At 44.4% G+C, this 17699-nt stretch overlaps 1 protein-coding gene across 1 annotated transcript; it reads left to right on the plus strand.

Annotated features, from left to right (window-relative positions):
* Positions 1–6320: 6320 nt before the first annotated feature.
* Positions 6321–11969, plus strand: LOC310864154 (inositol-tetrakisphosphate 1-kinase-like). The gene is made up of 8 exons (XM_083772736.1): positions 6321–6443; positions 7630–7747; positions 8914–9015; positions 9287–9327; positions 9920–10085; positions 10594–10661; positions 11446–11608; positions 11820–11969. Exons 1-8 carry the CDS (start codon positions 6393–6395, stop codon positions 11924–11926), a joined length of 816 nt encoding a protein of 271 aa, XP_083628862.1. The 5' UTR covers positions 6321–6392; the 3' UTR covers positions 11927–11969.
* The last annotated feature ends 5730 nt before the right edge of the window (positions 11970–17699 follow it).

Here is a 17699-nt window from a genome sequence, read left to right on the forward strand (position 1 = left end):
GCAGGCAGGGAAGGGGGAGGGGCCAAAGGGGGGGAGGGGCCAGGGGGGAGAGGGAAGGGGGAGGGGCCAGGGGGGGGAGGGGCCAGGGGGGGGCAGGCAGGGAAGGGGGAGGGGCCAAAGTGGGGGGGGAGGGGCCAGGGGGGGGGAGGGGTACGCACGCACGCACGCACGCACACACACGCAAGCACGCACACACGGAAGGGGGAGGGGCCAAAGGGGGGGGGGAGGGGCCAGGGGGGGGGGAGGGGCAGGCAGGGAAGGGGGAGGGGCCAAAGTGGGGGGGGGAGGGGCCAGGGGGGGGGAGGGGCAGGCAGGGAAGGGGGAGGGGCCAAAGTGGGGGGGAAGGGGCCAGGTGGGGGAGGGGTACGCACGCACGCACACAAGCAAGCACACACGGAAGGGGGAGGGGCCAGGGGGGAGGGGCCAGGGGGGGGGGGGCAGGCAGGGAAGGGGGAGGGGCCAGGGGGGGAGGGGTAAGCACGCACGCACACAAGCAAGCACGCACACACGGAAGGGGGAGGGGCCAGGGGGGGGAGGGGCCAGGGGGGGGGGCAGGCAGGGAAGGGGGAGGGGCCAAAGGGGGGGAGAGGGGCCAGGGGGGGGGGGAGGGGTACGCACGCACGCACACACGCAAGCACGCACACACGGAAGGGGGAGGGGCCAGGGGGGGGGGGCAGACAGACGACAGACAGACATATGAGCGATATGAGCTTGTAGGTCTGCTATTTAAAAAAATCACACACACACACACACACACACACACACACACACAGACAGACAGACAGACAGACAGACAGACAGACAGACAGACAGACAGACAGACAGACAGACAGACAGACAGACAGCAGACCTACAAGCTCATAGCGCGCCACCGAGTTATTTAAAATAAATCACACACACACACACACACACACACACACACACACACACACACACACACACACACACACACACACACACACACACACACGCACACTTTTGATTGATTGATTGATTGAAATATTTATTAACAGTTTGCAGAATTTACAGTACATTTCAAGCACAAACTCAATACAAAGACTGTTAACTGTGAGTGGACGACCCAATTAAGCATTACACTTGTTTACAACAGGGTCCACATTGTTCAATTCATCAAAACATTTAGAGACATACAAATAGACATTTCTATGTAGCTAAAGAACAGGAATTCATCATAAACAGAACAGGACAGGAATTCATCATACACACAGATAGTGTGCATAACACTTGTTTACAGCCAAGCCCTGTTCATAGAACATTAACATTTTAAAATGTCGGAGCCCTGGTTTGAACCAGCGGCCTCAGTAAAAAAAAACACTCTGTCCGTCTGCTCTACCCATTGAGCCACGGGTTGCTTACACAGGCAGTACCTTCCGGGGTATGGGATATAGAATAGAGTGGGGCCGTAGCATAGCTATGTAACAAGATCTCGCTGCCTCTCATTGGCCGGTCTGAGAATACATTCATTCCTTCCAGCCTAAGCGACAAGGAGGACAGAGACCAGCACAGCTAAAGAATGGATTACAGCTAAAGAATGGATTTCACACCTCAGATGCTTTGTACTGTACATGGATGCCAAAATTCTTTTCTCTCTTGATCCTTAGTCCTTAGTCCGTGTCTCGTGATTCTTGAACTCCGGCCGCGTATGACTGGGTATTGGATCTCAAACCCCGAGGCTTAGCCGTCACGCCACGGAGGATATGAAACCAACGGGATTTATGGTAATTTTCTCTTTTTCCACTTGCAACATGAGCTCAAAAAATAAAACCAGTCAAATGTTAGGGTGCCCTACTGTTACCATGTATTATTGTTGAGTAGAGGACTCTTTTTTCTATCCCATTCATTTATAAAAATGAACTAAACCCTGCATGACGCTGCTTCCCTACGTCATGTCATTGCTGCCTGTCAGTCCAGAGGAGCTGCTGCGCTGAGAACAGTAATTCTTTGGGAATTCATTTACATTAAATCATTACGGTATAGATGTGTCGGTGCATGTGTCAACAACATCCCGATTGTTATGCTTTACAAGTTTGGACCAAATTATGGAGGTGATTTCTACATGCATCACTGCCCGGCTGTCACAACAATAACACAAGTAAGACGCGACCACAGAAAAGCAACACAATTACACAACGCCTCTAAAGCATGTAACATTGCATGTTTAAACTGCCAGATTGTTTTATTTGCTTATCTCTGACCAAGGGAATGATGCTAACGGAATTAGCGCTTTAGCATTGCCACAACAACAACAACACACAGCAGACCATACAAATATAACATAATAGAACGTTCCATAGCTCATGACCACTGCCCATTATACTCATTAGAACCCCCAAATGACTCGACATTATTGTAAATATATTTAGCCTTTTTTCTTATGAAGCAGATGAGACGTTTTTGACATCATCATCATCATCTTCATCATCATAACTACAGTTGATAAACAAAGGCTTTGATTGATGAAAATAGCAGATCTGCACTCTTGTAGATTGCCTCTTTCTGACCAAGGCTTTAATGTGGTGAAACGTTTGATGCTGTCAAGACATTTGTCATCCATCTGGATGTCTGCGTTGTGTAAAGTGCCCAGTGTAACATGGATTTTATGTTTAGGCTGAAATGGAGAGATTGACAGCTCTTGTCTGTATTTTTCTCTTCATCAGTACATCACTGTCAGTGACTGTCTGTCTTCATCCCAAAAGAGCTGATCTTCAATCTGCACTGTGCCATAATTATCATATTATGTTGAATACATATGAATACATGAAAGAAAAAGCTAAGTAATAAGCTAGTGGTTCTCAAATGTTTACACATGGATGTGGTTGCATTTCAACACCCTCAGCTAATGTTGTTATTTTTGTTGTCCACTCATTGTGTGTGTGTGTGTGTGTCTGTCTGTGGCAGAAATTTAATTTTGACAACAAGCCACAAGCCAACATGTCGATGACCCCTGGTCCCAGGAGAATGTCTAATTTATGTTTTCCTACTAAGGTCTCAGGGGCACTTACCCGGCGGGCCGAGTACAGGTCATCATGTCCTACTTGTCCAAAGGTCATGCCCCACTTAAAAGTAAGTAAAAAAAAATGATTGTAAAATTATAGGTCACATTTGAACATATTTTGGGGGGGCCCCCAGGTGATGGTGAGTGAAGTGACCATAGTATAATATGGCCCATCTACAAGCTCACAACGCCTCGAAAATGTGAGCTTGTAGATCTGCTTTTTTCACTATATAAACTAAATACAATACCTCAACTTAACTCCTACAATCCCAAGTGCTTCTCAGGGTGGGGGTCCCCAGTTTAAATGTGATTATGTTGGGGGTCCCTCCCAGCCTGAAAAGGTTGAGAACCACTGCACTAGGCTGTACGATAAAAAAACAAAACCTATGAATGACTATGGGTTCACACTTGACATTTTATAATGTCAAGTGTAGCAACGGTGAAAACAGCACAAAAACAGTGCTCTTATTTTCATTTCACAGATCCCAACGCAGAGTGCTCTGGCCACATTCAGGTGTTTTATATTTTGTGTTGTACTCATATATGGTTGCGTCCCCTCTCAAAAGAGCACTCACCCGAAAGTGTTATTTAGCTGCCAGGGGCAGGTGGGCACCCCTTAGTGTTTTATTTAGCTGCCGGGCACTCCTTAGTGTCAACGCCTGAGGAACCCAGAGGACTAGGTATATTCATTAACATACAGTGATAGCTGTTTTGTTTCTCAAACAGTCAATCGCTCATTTGATTTCTGGGTGTCAACATTTCTGTAACTCTGACACACAAACAGCTGAAATCATTTTTGACTCTAAAAAGATAAAAGTATTGTAAAACTTTTCTGAAAAACCCATGTCCAGAATTACCTCTATTTGGCCTTGAACCCCCATATGAAAATATGTTGTTCTAGCATGAACCAGACCAGACAGTATTGACATTGAGTGTTTAAATAACAATCAATAATGGGGCGTAATACACAGTAGGAAACATAGTCAATACAACGAGTAGGAAAGCAGACTTACATTAATGCATCATTCGGTATACAGGCACATAGGAGTTGTCTGTCAGTGAGAGACAAATGTTTGTATAGGCCCTCAGGTGTGCAGATTATCAGCCCTGCCCACACCATCAACAGGCAACCTGCTACTGCTCCGCCCGCTTGTAGCGCGGCACTATGAGCTTGTGCATCTGCTATTTTAGCTAAAGTATAATTGATGCTTAAAACAAGGGCCCCCGGGGGTCCACGAACGCTTAATTGAGAAGCACTGGGATGCATTCTAACCATTCATGCACAGTTATCTTTTATAAATGTCATTTTCAATGTGAAAAGACTGTAGTTCACTCGGTGGCGCGCTACGCGCTTGTAGATCTTCTATTTTTCAATAGTAGCTGTGTTACCTACGTTTCTTGGGGACCCCCTGGGAATCCCCCAAGGGCCCCCGGGGGTCCACGAACGCTTAATTGAGAAGCACTGGGATGCATTCTAACCATTCATGCACAGTTATCTTTTATAAATGTCATTTTCAATGTGAAAAGACTGTAGTTCACTCGGTGGCGCGCTACGCGCTTGTAGATCTTCTATTTTTCAATAGTAGCTGCGTTACCTACGTTTACTTACTGGGGACCCCCTGGGAATCCGCCAAGGGCCCCCGGGGGTCCACGAACGCTTAATTGAGAAGCACTGGGATGCATTCTAACCATTCTGCCTGGGTACCGGCCTGGGTACCGCGCTTCCTACAACAAACCTTGAGTGTGTTTGTGTCTGTGGCTCCACCTGTCTGTGTAGGATGATGCCAGGAAGCTTCAGCACCTTGCAGACACCATGGAGGAAGGCACCATGCCAAAGGAAATGGCAGACATCATTATACGTTTGTGGAACGATGGTGGCATCCAGCAATGCTATGAACGAGCCGCAGAATACCAGCTCAATGACTCTGCCGGATAGTAAGTCAGCTCCTTTCTGCTACGGGAAACTTCATCATGGGTGTAAAATGTAGAAGAGTAGCTGTGGCTGACAATAAGTAGTTTAGTACCTCTCAAATACAAAGGGGCAGTCGATGAGTGAGTGGTACTGTATGTCTTTGGTTTCCCTTGTGGGAGATCAAGGTTCAAATCCGGGTGGTTTCCTAAGAACTAACGAGATGAGTAAATCTGTAAGATATGTTACCTTGTGTGAAAAGGACTTGTGTGATCAGAGAAGTTCATTGTTTGGCAGCTACCTGTGTGATTTGGTGAGACTGGTGGTGCCAGGCTACGTGCCTACGGAGCAGGATGTGTTGCGCTCAAGAGTAAAGACCACTGTGTCTGAAACTGAGGAGAATGGATGTATGTTTGTAGTGCGCCTGTATCTCTCAAGATCTTCACTGCAACTGCCTTTCCACCAGGCAGAGACACATACCCCTCTGAAATAAATGCTGAATAAACCGCTTTATTTAACGGAATGACAGGGGCAGCAGGGAATTCTCCTTTAACCCATTCTGACCTGAGATCAGATTCATACGAGGTTTCCGCCGGACACACACTGGTCCTGATGAACCCATTCTGACCTGAGATCAGATTCTAAAAATGTCAGTCGCTCTTCGATTCTTCAAAAATAGCAGACCTACAAGCTCGTATCGCGCCACTCGGTGGCGCGCTATGAGCTTGTAGATCTGCTATTTTTAAATAGCTAAAGCATAACATGATGCTAACACCAAAATGGGTTCCCGTTCAGAATGGGTTAAAGTCAATAGTTCCTGTCAAAGTATTGATGTCATTCAGAAGCAGCAGTATAACAAAGTGAGTGAGATCATGCACAGCGAGGCTGTTGTTTCATTTCGTGACACCCTGTTGCGGTTTAGCTTCCAATAATGACCAGCCTCACATTACAGATTTGTGTGAAAAACAGCCTAACATCGGCCTGCACGAGAGTCTAAAAACTTTGGGTGAGTGGAGTTACAATGTCACTGCTATAATCTAACTGCGGACTGTATTGAGAAACCAAAGCCCTTGTCCCTCCTTGATTTTTGTTGAATGACTATGAATGGGTTTTGTGAAGTGTGAACTTAAGAAGCATGTTGTACCTTGTACTCCTCAAACAGAGTTTGTTCCACAACTTCAGTGAAAAGTGGTTATGGTAAAAGCACAAGTGATGTATATGGTAAAAGCAGTTATGGTAAAAGCAGCAGTAATGAATGGGTATGGTACTATTGTTGTATATATGTTGTATATGGTACCAGTGTTGTTTATGGTACCAGTGTTGTATATGGTATTATGGTTGGTTTTGGTAAAAGCACCAGTGATGAATGGGTATGGCTTTCGTCCCGTTCTGTAGATTGACCTCAGCCAGCCCCTGGTTTCTCAGGGACCCTTCCATGTCATCGTCCACAAGCTCTCTGATGTCATAATGGAGGCGGAGCATGACAGCCAATCACAGCGGCTCCTTGCCAACTTCCAGGTTGAAACAAGACAAACAAACAAAGGAGTACATTTAAAATAATTGGGATGGTGGGAAATTGTTGTTTTGATGTTGTTTTAATGGTTGGTACTGGTAGTAATGCATTTGATGATCAGTGTTTCTGAAAAGTGCTAATCACAAGTGGTGTCTTACATTTCTTGTTCTTGAGGCCAAATCTAAAAACACCTAGAACAGCTGTCTGAAAAACGTATATTATTCATAGCCTATATGGCTATATCTCTGTCGGTCCAGGCAAACTGTTACCATTCAGGATTCAAAAGTAGCAGAACTACAAGCTCACGCTTTCAGGCTTGTAGATCTGCTACTTTTGAGGCTTTTTGTGTGATAAAGTAGGGCATTAATTAACAAAAACAAAACACACAAACATTTTCAATATGGTGTTAAGAGGTTTCTGCCCAACAGCAGCGATATATAGTTTTACATAAAACTATAAATATAAAATGACACAGATGCTTTCCCGGATTGAATGCATTAATTTAACTCTTATGTAACTCTATAACCACCGTGTCTCTCCTCTCCGGAATAATCCTTATGCTTTCTTGCTATGCTGTGCAGGAAAAGGAGTCCGTGTTGCAGAACTGGTGATTAAATAAACAAAATAATAATTCAAAAAGGACAAACGTGATCAGCCAGGGTTCTAATTCTGTATCCAATCCCTGTGGTGGACAAACAAAGTAATATCTCTCTTCCTCTCAATAATGCGACCGCTTCCCTGCACACCAGAACAGAAAGTAAACACAAGATATCCCATAATACTCCTCGTCCCATCCTCAGCGCGCCAACACAGTTAAAGGAACAATCCCCCTGTATATACCTTAGGGCAGGGTACCCCAATAGGCGGCCCGCGGGCCATTTGCGGCCCACAGAGCGCCCCCTTGTGGCCCATGAAAGAATTTCCAAAAAAAAAATATAAGATATAAATGGCATTAAATGGGGGTCAGTAGCCTATGCATGTCAAACTGGGCATCCTTTTCAAATGAGGTCTTGCCCTGAAAATGAATTTTCAGGGCAAGACCTCGACCTCGCACGTGCAGACTCGGCCCCCAGCCTGGTACTCTAGTCAAAATATGGCCCTTGAGGAAAATTAATTGGGGAACCCTGCCTTAGGGTTACAACTTGACACTTTTATATTTGAACCCCTGTTTTCTGTCTTTTTCCGTTGCAGAGCTATGTGTCCGCCCATCCCAGCACTGTTATTCTGGACCCCCTGCCTGCTATGAGCCAGCTACTAGACCGGTTTACCTCCTACCGCATTATGAGCATGCTGCAGAAGTCCCTCAGAGGTACAGCTGATATGCCTTCTATTGTCTGCTAGGTATGTGCATACAAGGAATTTGTCTTGGTGGGGTTAGCGCAGTACACGGAAACACAGCAGTAAAAATGTCTTCTACATCCTGACAGTTTTCTGAAAAAGCTACAGTATGTTTTTATGTCAGTCGTTCTTAAAGCTATGTTTCTATGTCAGTCGTTCTTAAAGATGGAGTGCCACAATTTTTGAATTTTTCCAGTTTTTCATGTGTCTATGAGGTGACAGTACTTAATTAGACAGACTGGAGTTGTTTTTATGTGCAATGGTGTATTCACTTTGTATTTAGGGTTTCTTCCTGGAGGCTGAACCCTTGACAGTCAAACGGGCCAATGAAGTAAACAGTAATATAGTGACACCACACTATCAGCCCCTCCCCTAACCCCTCCCCCTTTATCATACAACTACAGCTGTGGGTGTGGCTTCAGTTCAGGTGGATCACCACCCATCACCACCCACCAGGCAAACCAGGCATACTTAATGAACTGGTGGGCGTGTCCACATAAAAGCATGATTTTAACAAATACTGTACACTTTTTGGAAAAAGTTCTTCCCCCTTATATTGTAATAATACCTGATGATCATGTTTTAGGGTGGAAAAAAATGGTGGCACTCCATCTTTAAAGCTATGTTTCTATGTCAGTCGTTCTTCGCTTTTTCAAAAATAGCAGACCTACAAGCTCGTAGCGCGCCACTCGGTAATTTCTCCTTTACTTAATGTTTTTTTTATCTAGCAATGTTAATGGATTCCATGTGAGGGGCTTTATTTAGTCTTTCTCTGTCTTTACGTGTGTGTGTGTGTGTGTGTGTGTGTGTGTGTGTGTGTGTGTGTGTGTGTGTGTGTGTGTGTGTGTGTGTGTGTGTGTGAGAGTGTGTGTGTGCCTGCGTGCGTGCACATGATGTTCCTTTATCGGGGGGGGGGGGGGGGGGTGTGAGGCAGGGTGTCATAAATGCGGTATCATGTGAATGTGTGGGTGGGTGGAGTTGTTAAATGATTTATTGTGGGGTGTGTTACTGTACTTTTGTATACACAGTATATTTGTCCAAAGATGATATCCAGTATGATATACTGGATCATTTAAATACGAGAGATCCTGCAGAAATACACAACAATGTTTTAACGGTGTTTACTGTGTATGTCAGACTGGCGTGTCTGCTGTCCACCATACCTGGAGATCAACAGTGCTGGGGACATTTCATCTATCCAGGAAGCCATGGACAGCAAAGGCCTCAGCTTCCCTCTCAGTCAGTAGCACACCTTCAGATGCTTATCAGGGCAACACTGGAACTTCGTACTGTAGCAGGTTCCACCTATTAGTGCCATTAGATGTACGTACACATACATAGCATTAACGATAAGGCTTGTAATCTCACTGGCACAGCCCACTCTTAAGTGTTATTTCAATGTATGAAGTCATTCAATAGTCTCAGTATGTTTATTCTTTTTTAGCGCGTGCCCACTTTGTGAGATTAAGCCACACCCTCTAAGAACTATGTTCTCTTTGTCTTCTTTCAGTCTGTAAAAAAAGAGTGGCCCATGGCTCCCTTTCCCACGAGGTGAGTGCTGTGCACTTTTTCCCCTTACTAAGAGCGAGAGGAGAATATCTCTGCTGTGGGCCAGAAACAAGCCATATAGATATTTAAAACGAATAGATGTCATTGGCCACTGCAGTTCATTGGAGCGCCGTGTCTCCATTGAAGGCAGGAAGTCAAGCGGTAGTTGCTGCCACTCAAGTGACTACTGGCCAATCACAACGTGTCTTTTCTGGGACTTCTGTAACGCACACGGAAGCTTGACTAGCTTTTAGCGGATCTGCTATTTTCAAAAGAATTGTATAGGCCTACATTTGAAAACTTGAAATGAGACTACTACTACTACTATAAACGCACCACGTCTCTGTATGTGTGTGTATGTGTGTATGTATGTATGTACGTACGTTTGTAATCCATGTAACACCAGAACCATAAGTATCAAATCCACAAGCTCAAAGCGTGTCGCTTCGCGCCGCGTTTTGAGCTCGCGGATGATCTGCTACTTTTGATGCTTTGGTGTGACGCCATAGAGATAATTCTGCCCGACAGCAACACGACTTCTTTTCAATGAATGTATTGAAGGTGTTTTCTTTGCCGTCACTGTGACGTGCTGTAGATGTGTCTGATCTTCGGTGCAGGGAGCCTGGACGACGCGCGGCCGCCCTGCGTGCTGCAGAGTTTCGTCAACCACGGGGCCGTGCTCCACAAGGTGTTTGTGGTGGGAGACAGACACTACTGTGTGGACAGACCCTCGCTGAAGAACTTCCCCCCTGGACCCTGTGGTCAGTCCACCCGCACGTCTAAGCAGACACATGACTTATTTTTCTTATTTTCTTCTGTCTTTCCTTTCCTTTCCTCCTTTTTTTATTTTATTTTTTATCCCACGATTTTGTAACCCATTTTTCACCCCTGTGTCAATCATCTAATGTGATCCTGGGCTCTACACACCCTCCGCCAAACCCAGTCCCCATATATGGGGGACATGGGGAGAGCAACGGACTTGAACTCATGCTTCCTTCATGCCTGAGTGTCCAAGTTGCTCCTTTACACCTGACAGGGGGGAGTTTCCCTGGTTGGACGTAGCGTGTGGAAGGAACACGTTATTCCAACCAGTTCCTTTCCCCTCCATCAGGCGCCCCGGCTGGCCAGGGGGAGGCAGTTTAGGGACCAGGATTACTCCATGTTTTTTCCCAGTTTTAATGGGTAAAACGAGAAATTAGAAATGACCGGTTAAAATGAGATTTGGCGGACGTTGCCACATGTTTCATTTTCTGCATATTGTGTTTCCAGACAGGAAGACTATCTTCTTCAACAGCCATGAAGTGTCTAAGCCAGAGTCCAGCTCTCACCTCAACGCAGTCAGTAGCATCAACCTGCAGTATCATCTAACCCAGGGGTTTTCAACTGATTGTGAACGACGGACCACCACCCTGACTTAGAATCAACCTGGGGACCACTGTTGTTGTGTTGGGTGGGGATATGGCGGGGCTATAAGAGTTGTGATTTTGTAACACTTGCAATGCATCCCACGTGTAATGGTGTATACATCCCACTGTGTGTTAACCAAAGACTACTAATCATTTCCTAATAATAATGACTCCAACCAGACAACCCGGTGCACTTCCCCCTTTTGAGATTCTAACTTCCTTTTTCTGTTGAATTTGTTGACCTCCAACTTGTCAGTAAAAATGACTACATGGACGGTCATCATAGGTCACCAGGTCATTCAGTGTCTCTAGTGGAAAGAAAAGTTAAATAAGTCCTACTGTCCTACATTACTCAATGCTGCTCAGGGACCACATGCAATACCTTCATGGACCACCAGTGGTCCACGGACCACCTGTTGAAAACCCCACTCTAACCACATATAGTGGAGTCTGTAACATGCTACGTGCAACCATCAGTAGTAATGACCCAAACGGTTCCCAAACGTTTTAGCTCCAGACCCAAAAGAGAAATGTCATGTCTCCCCAGGCAAGCTAGTGAAAATAGCAGATAGCGCAATCTGATTGGCTGCTTTCACTTCTTCTTAAACATTTGTTTTCTAAATTTATGGAATTTGTTTGATTTTATTTATTTGAAAAATCAATGAATTCCTCTTTTAATTGATGAAAAAACAGTGGTTCCTCCTCTCCTCCGCAGCTGGATGAGAGCATGCCCTGCCTGCCTCCTCCCAGCTCAGAGGGCGTGGCTGCTCTGGTCGGAGAGCTGCGGGCGCTGCTGGGCATGGCTCTGTTTGGAGTGGACATCATCGTCAACATCCACACGCACACCCTCACCATCATCGATATCAACTTCTTCCCAGGTAGGCACACACACACACACACACACACACACACACACACATGTCCTTCACTGTCTCACACATACGCACGGACGCACGCACGCACACAGCCACACACGCACACAGCCACACACACACACACACACACACACACACACACACACACACACACACACACACACACACACACACACACACACACTCACTGACTACCTCTGTGCTCTCTCTTTAGGTTATGAGGGAGTCCCTCAGTTCTTCTCATCACTGCTCGGTCACATTGAGTCGGTGCTGGACAGACAGACTGCTGATGGGCTCCAGGCAGCAACATGCTCTGAATAACATACATACTTTGAACACTACATTATTTTGCCATCATATCTATTGTTAAGTAACTTAGACACTCTCGTGGCCAGTGGTCATTATCAAGTCTTCACGCCGCAGTGCTCGGACACTACATTATGGTGTGAAAAAGGCCTGGGAAATGGAAATTAAGATTTTACATATAATACACATATAGAGTTCCCCAGGGTCTATACTGGGTCATGCTTAAACTTTAAATCGGAAGTAAGCCCCCCCCCCCCCCCCCCCCCACACACACACACACACACACACTCAGTCACACACACACACTTCCTTTTGCACACCTACTAAAATGGACAGGTGTGTCGTCAGAGTAATGCACAAGAAAACTGGAAGAGCAAAAATAATGGGAATAATGGGATTTTTATGCAGAACCCATTCTGGACGGGAACCCCTATTGAAAAAATAGCAGATCTACAAGCTCATAGCGCGGCAACGAGTGCCACGATACGAGCTTGTAGGTCTGCTATTTTCTTTTTAATCGTGAAAAATAAATAGCTCACATGTCATTGGTGGAATGAGTTTGGATGCGCACAGCCCGTGACAGCCGCACACGCTGCTGTTTTGCAATCCTAGCTGCATCTCCTCCTCCTCCTCCGCTTGTCTACGACAGAAAATCTGGTGTAGAACAAACCCTACGATAGCTCCCAACCTGACGTGATATTTGGCGTGGCATGCGCGACGATACGCCCAAGTTCAAAGTCACGTGACGCTGGAATGATAAATGCCGAAAGTTGAGCTGTTTCCGGCTTATGCTCATTTTTGGGCGTGCGCCGTGTTGATAAATGAGGGCCAGTGTGCGGGACTCCCCTTCTATGCTCTCCTAATGTAGATCACAATAACCAAAGCCTGCTCGCTGCTTGTCAGAAATGAAAGATATTACAAATACAATTTAAAGATATTAAAAAACATATGACAAACAGATGACAGCTTCCCTTTCTCTGCCTTTTCTCGGCACATAGCATCCGGAGATTGTGAAATAGTTGTCTGGCTACGCCAGCCCATAGGCACTGTCAGACACACAGAGCTTTGCATACTGTCATTCTGGGGACAAGAAAGGCAGATTATTGTGCCTTTTATTATGAAAATGCTGAAGCACTATTGTATGTGGGTTCTATACTAGGGTCTTTTCAGATATTTGTATTAATGTGGGGAAAGCTTTGGTTGTAGGAAACTTAACGATCATACTGGAGTATTCCAAAGCTTTCTCTTGTGTGTATTCTTTCAGAAAAGGGAAGCTTGATAGGGCCGCCATTTATTTTGTTCCCCCTTTTTGGCCCATTGTTTTTGTTTAGTCAGGGAGTTCAGCTTGGTTCTTTTAGTTTGGCCTAGTTTTAGTCTTATATCCACGCAAAAGTATCAAAAGTAATAGCAGACTTATCTTTTCATATTTTTTAATTTGAATCCTGAAAAGTAACAGTTTTGAGAGGTTTCCACCCGTCAGAGATTACTGGAGGCTAGGGTTCAAAGGGCCAACATTTCAAATGGCCAAACCATTTTCACAACTTTTAAATATTTTGACCTTTGACATTTTCGAGAGAGAGAGAGAGAAAGATGAGAGTTGTTCAGTACATGTTATGTTTATTGATGAACAGGTAGCATAGAAGAATACAGCAGGCACAAAATACAGCACTCTGGTTGGCCAAGAATATTATAAATGTTGTGTTTTGTTTACCTTTTACCCTTTTGTTCCTGTTTGGTTGTAATGTCCCCATAGCCCACTAAGGCCTGACTCACACCTTTACAGAGTCAGGCCTTAGTCCCCTGACGGCTAATATACTCCTTGCTGGTTTCGTTAAGATACATTTTGTTGATACATTTTATACCTCTATAGAAAAACTAATTACAAGTACATTCATCAGTTAATGTTAATCTCAAGTGAACAAACATTCTATAATCTTTGGAAAATAACACGATGATGACCTACTGATTGTGTGTGTGTGTGTGTGTGTGTCTACTGTGTATGCGTGCGTGCATGCGTGTGCACTACGTGTGGGGCTGTGTGCATGTGCCTGCGTCTGAGTGTTGTAAATAAGTATTTGTATAGAAGAAGAAAAAACAAGATTATTTACTATTTAATGGATTTTGATTACATATAAAAATGCATGAATAAATCCATTGTAATGCATTTGGCTGCTTATTGCATATGGTTATTTATGTGTAGTCTTATTGCAGTTTACTGAGCCTCCCGTGGCCTAACCCTGTTTATCTCTGGCACCTGTGACCAATTCTAACTACTGACCACTCGGGGGCACTGCTTTCTTTTTCTTGGCTTTATACACACTCACACACACACACACACACACACACACACACACACACACACACACACACACACACACAATGATCTGAAAATGTACATAAACCAACAACAACAGCCATGACAATGGTAACATAAACCTGGTCATTAGGATAATTATAAATAAGTATTACCAAACGACAGCAAATGGCTTTAAGTGTTTCCCTCATCCTTCTAGTAGTCCTCCTTGGCTTTGTTAAGATAAGAGTGCAAAACAGGCTGAAGATCTGAGGTGACACTTTCACACCTGTGGCAAACTATTGTTACATACTGATACTGCACAACAGTGGTTCCCAAAGTGGGGTCTGGGGACCCCTAGGGGTCCTTGAGGGAGTTTCAGGGGGTCCCCAGCTAAATGATAGTTATTCTTTTCAAATGGGTGGTTAATTTGTTACTGTCAATTTGGGGGTCCTTGACATGAAAAAGTTTGGGAACCACTGTGTTACAAAACCCGGAAGAATCACTTTTTACTCATTACTCATCCCCACAATAACACTAAACTGAAAACACACTAGTACAGAGCCCTGAGGGCCTCCGCTCACCCATATCAACACATAGTGGTTAAATGCTTTGACCAGAGTTCCCCAGGGTCTATACTGGGTCAAGTTCAGGTTCAAGGTCAAGCACATTACATGCTGCAACGCGACACGTTGTGAGCTTGTACATCGACTATTTGCGATGAACATTCGCCCCCTACACTTGATAGGGTTCAAGTGGTTAATTTGACTTGAATTAAGATTCCACGCCGCCAGCTAAATTCCACTGCATTTAGTTGTCACCTCAGTTCTTCACAAACAGTCTGGTTTAACAGTGTGTGAGCCAGTTAAAAACTATCCTAAAAACTATCTATGGTTACACAATTGAAGAGAAAACAGTTTCCAGTGTAAAAATCATCAACAATACGTCTAAATATTAACAGTCAGAACTGCAGGAAAACAGAGAGTACACACAATTCCCACATTATTGCACAAAATACTTGGAAATACACAATGTATAGCGCTAAAAACTACATTCTATCAATTTTTAAGGACTACTGTGTTCATTGTGAACATTCACTTGAGTTTAAGAATGCTGTAGTAGTAGTATTCGTTCTAAAATGAATACTGTAGTACAGTGGTTCCCAAAGTGGGGTCCGGGGGCCACTAGGGGTCCTCGAGGGAGTTCCAGGGGGTCCCCAGCTAAATGATAGTTAGGAAATAAATGGAACCCTTATGCAGGGTCTGTAACTCAGAGTGTACAAATTGGGTCAATTTGGTTCCATTTGTACACTCTCAAGGCCATTACACACTGGCGAATTAGCGACGCGATTTATTCGCATCACGTCGCTAATTCGCCAGTGTGTAATAACCTTTAGAGTTAAATTAACTTTGATTTTACAATATACATTGGGGTCCCAGAGATATAAATGACATTAAATAGGGAACGTAGCCTAATTCAGGTCAAACCGGGGGCCCCTTGCATATATTTTCAAATAGGGGTCCACGGGCTAATTAGTGTCAATGTGGGGGTCCTTGACATGAAAATGTTTGGGAACCACTGCTGTAGTCGTCATATTGGTAATCACCGTTCTAAAATCAATACTGTAGTCGTCATATTGGTAATCACCGTTCTAAAATCAATACTGTAGTCGTCATATTGGTAATCACCGTTCTAAAATCAATACTGTAGTCGTCATATTGGTAATCACCGTTCTAAAATGACAACTCTGGTCAAAGTGCTGAATGCTTCGCGTCCCTATTGGTTCATGTGTGACCAAATTTATACCATAAAAAAGTAGGCTACTTGCAGTGACACCTCTTTTGCACACAATACAACCTCTATTAACCACAGCAAAGAAAAGGTCCACTTTGGGAGAAGCTTTAAAACCAATCCAAAGTCAATCCTAATTTACAGTATGCTGAAAATAGCAGCAGGTAACACTGTTGTACAACAAAGTATCAATTGGCTTGAATTTAATGACATATATTATGGCTGAAGGAGCATAATACAGATTCACAGCTCTGAAGTAATGGAATTTGAGGACTGTCACGTGCGCACGTGTGTGTGTGTGTGTGTGTGCGTGTGTGTGTGTGTGTGTGTGTGTGTGTGTGTGTGTGTGTGTGTGTGTGTGTGTGTGTGTGTGTGTGTGTGTGTATGGCTTATCCTCTGCGAAGCTCCCTCAACTCTGCAGCAACTTTGCGCAGCTCTGCTTCGATCTCCAGTAGTTCCTACAACACAAACACACACACACACACACACACACACACACACACACACACACACACACACACACACACACACACACACACACACACACACACACACACACACACACACACAGGGCGTCCGTCAACATTAAAAGACAGTGATTTTATGAATGCTATTTTATTGCCACTCATTGCCATAAGCAATCTTGATCAACGTACCTCCCCTTCATCTTCCTCCTGGCCCTCCTCCTGGTCCTCGTCCTCGTCCTCCCCTCCGTCCTCCCTGACGTATTCGTCGTCCTCCTCTCCTCCTCCGTCGTCTCCTCTGTACCTCTCCTTCTCAAACTGACGCGTGGCCTCGTCACTCGCCTTCTCCATCACTCTCTTCTGCTGGGGCTCCTTCACCTCCGCCACCTCCTTCACCTATGGATTAAAGCAGTGCTTTTCAACCCGTCTTTTCACATCGAGGCCCATTAGTTATTCAGCATTTGAGCCACGGACCACCATTTTGATGAGATTTAGCCTCTCGGACCCCAAAACGAAAGAATATTTTGTTGTTGACGGATAGGATTTTGTCCACAATTCCATGCTGTATTGATGTTGGTACCGACATATTGTTTGACCAATTAAAATGCTCAATTCTTCATTTTTTTTTAACCAAAAATAATTATTATATACTGTAGAAAGATTTATTATCAAAAATCTATTTTTGCAGCGCAACAACATGCTTCCATAGAAGGCATGCTGACTTCATATGGAATCCAAATGACTGAAATCAGTTGACCGAGAACTTTAGCATCATGTTATGCTTTAGCTATTTAAAAATAGCAGATCTACAAGCTCATATCGCGCCACCGAGTGGCGCGATACGAGCTTGTAGGTCTGCTATTTTTTGAAAAATCAAAGACACTCTTAGAATCTGATCTCAGGTCAGAATGGGTTAATAATGAAACTGTCAGGATGTAATAGACATTTTTAGAATCTGATCTCATTTCAGAATGGGTTAATAATGAAACTGTCAGGATGTAATAGACATTTTTAGAATCTGATCTCATGTCAGAATGGGTTAATAATGAAACTGTCAGGATGTAATAGACATTTTTAGAATCTGATCTCAGGTCAGAATGGGTTAACCCATTCTGAACGGGCACCCATTTTGATGTTGGCATCATGTTATGCTTTAGCTGTTGAAAAATAGCAGAGCTACAAGCTCGTAGCGCGCCACCGAGTGGCGCGCTACGAGCTTGTAGGTCTGCTATTTCTCAAC

This window comes from Protomyctophum parallelum (genome assembly GCF_964188405.1).
Source record: "Protomyctophum parallelum genome assembly, chromosome: 9".
Classification (NCBI taxonomy): domain Eukaryota; kingdom Metazoa; phylum Chordata; class Actinopteri; order Myctophiformes; family Myctophidae; genus Protomyctophum; species Protomyctophum parallelum.

What these genes read in the sequence shown, in the direction of transcription:
- LOC310864154 (XM_083772736.1), top strand. Translation starts at nt 6,393, where the DNA reads ATGGAGGCGGAGCATGACAGCCAATCACAGCGGCTCCTTGCCAACTTC. An exon ending in CCAGCTCTCACCTCAACGCA is followed by an intron (nt 10,662 to 11,445) that starts GTCAGTAGCATC and finishes TCTCCTCCGCAG; the next exon opens with CTGGATGAGAGCATGCCCTG. An exon ending in CGATATCAACTTCTTCCCAG is followed by an intron (nt 11,609 to 11,819) that starts GTAGGCACACAC and finishes CTCTCTCTTTAG; the next exon opens with GTTATGAGGGAGTCCCTCAG.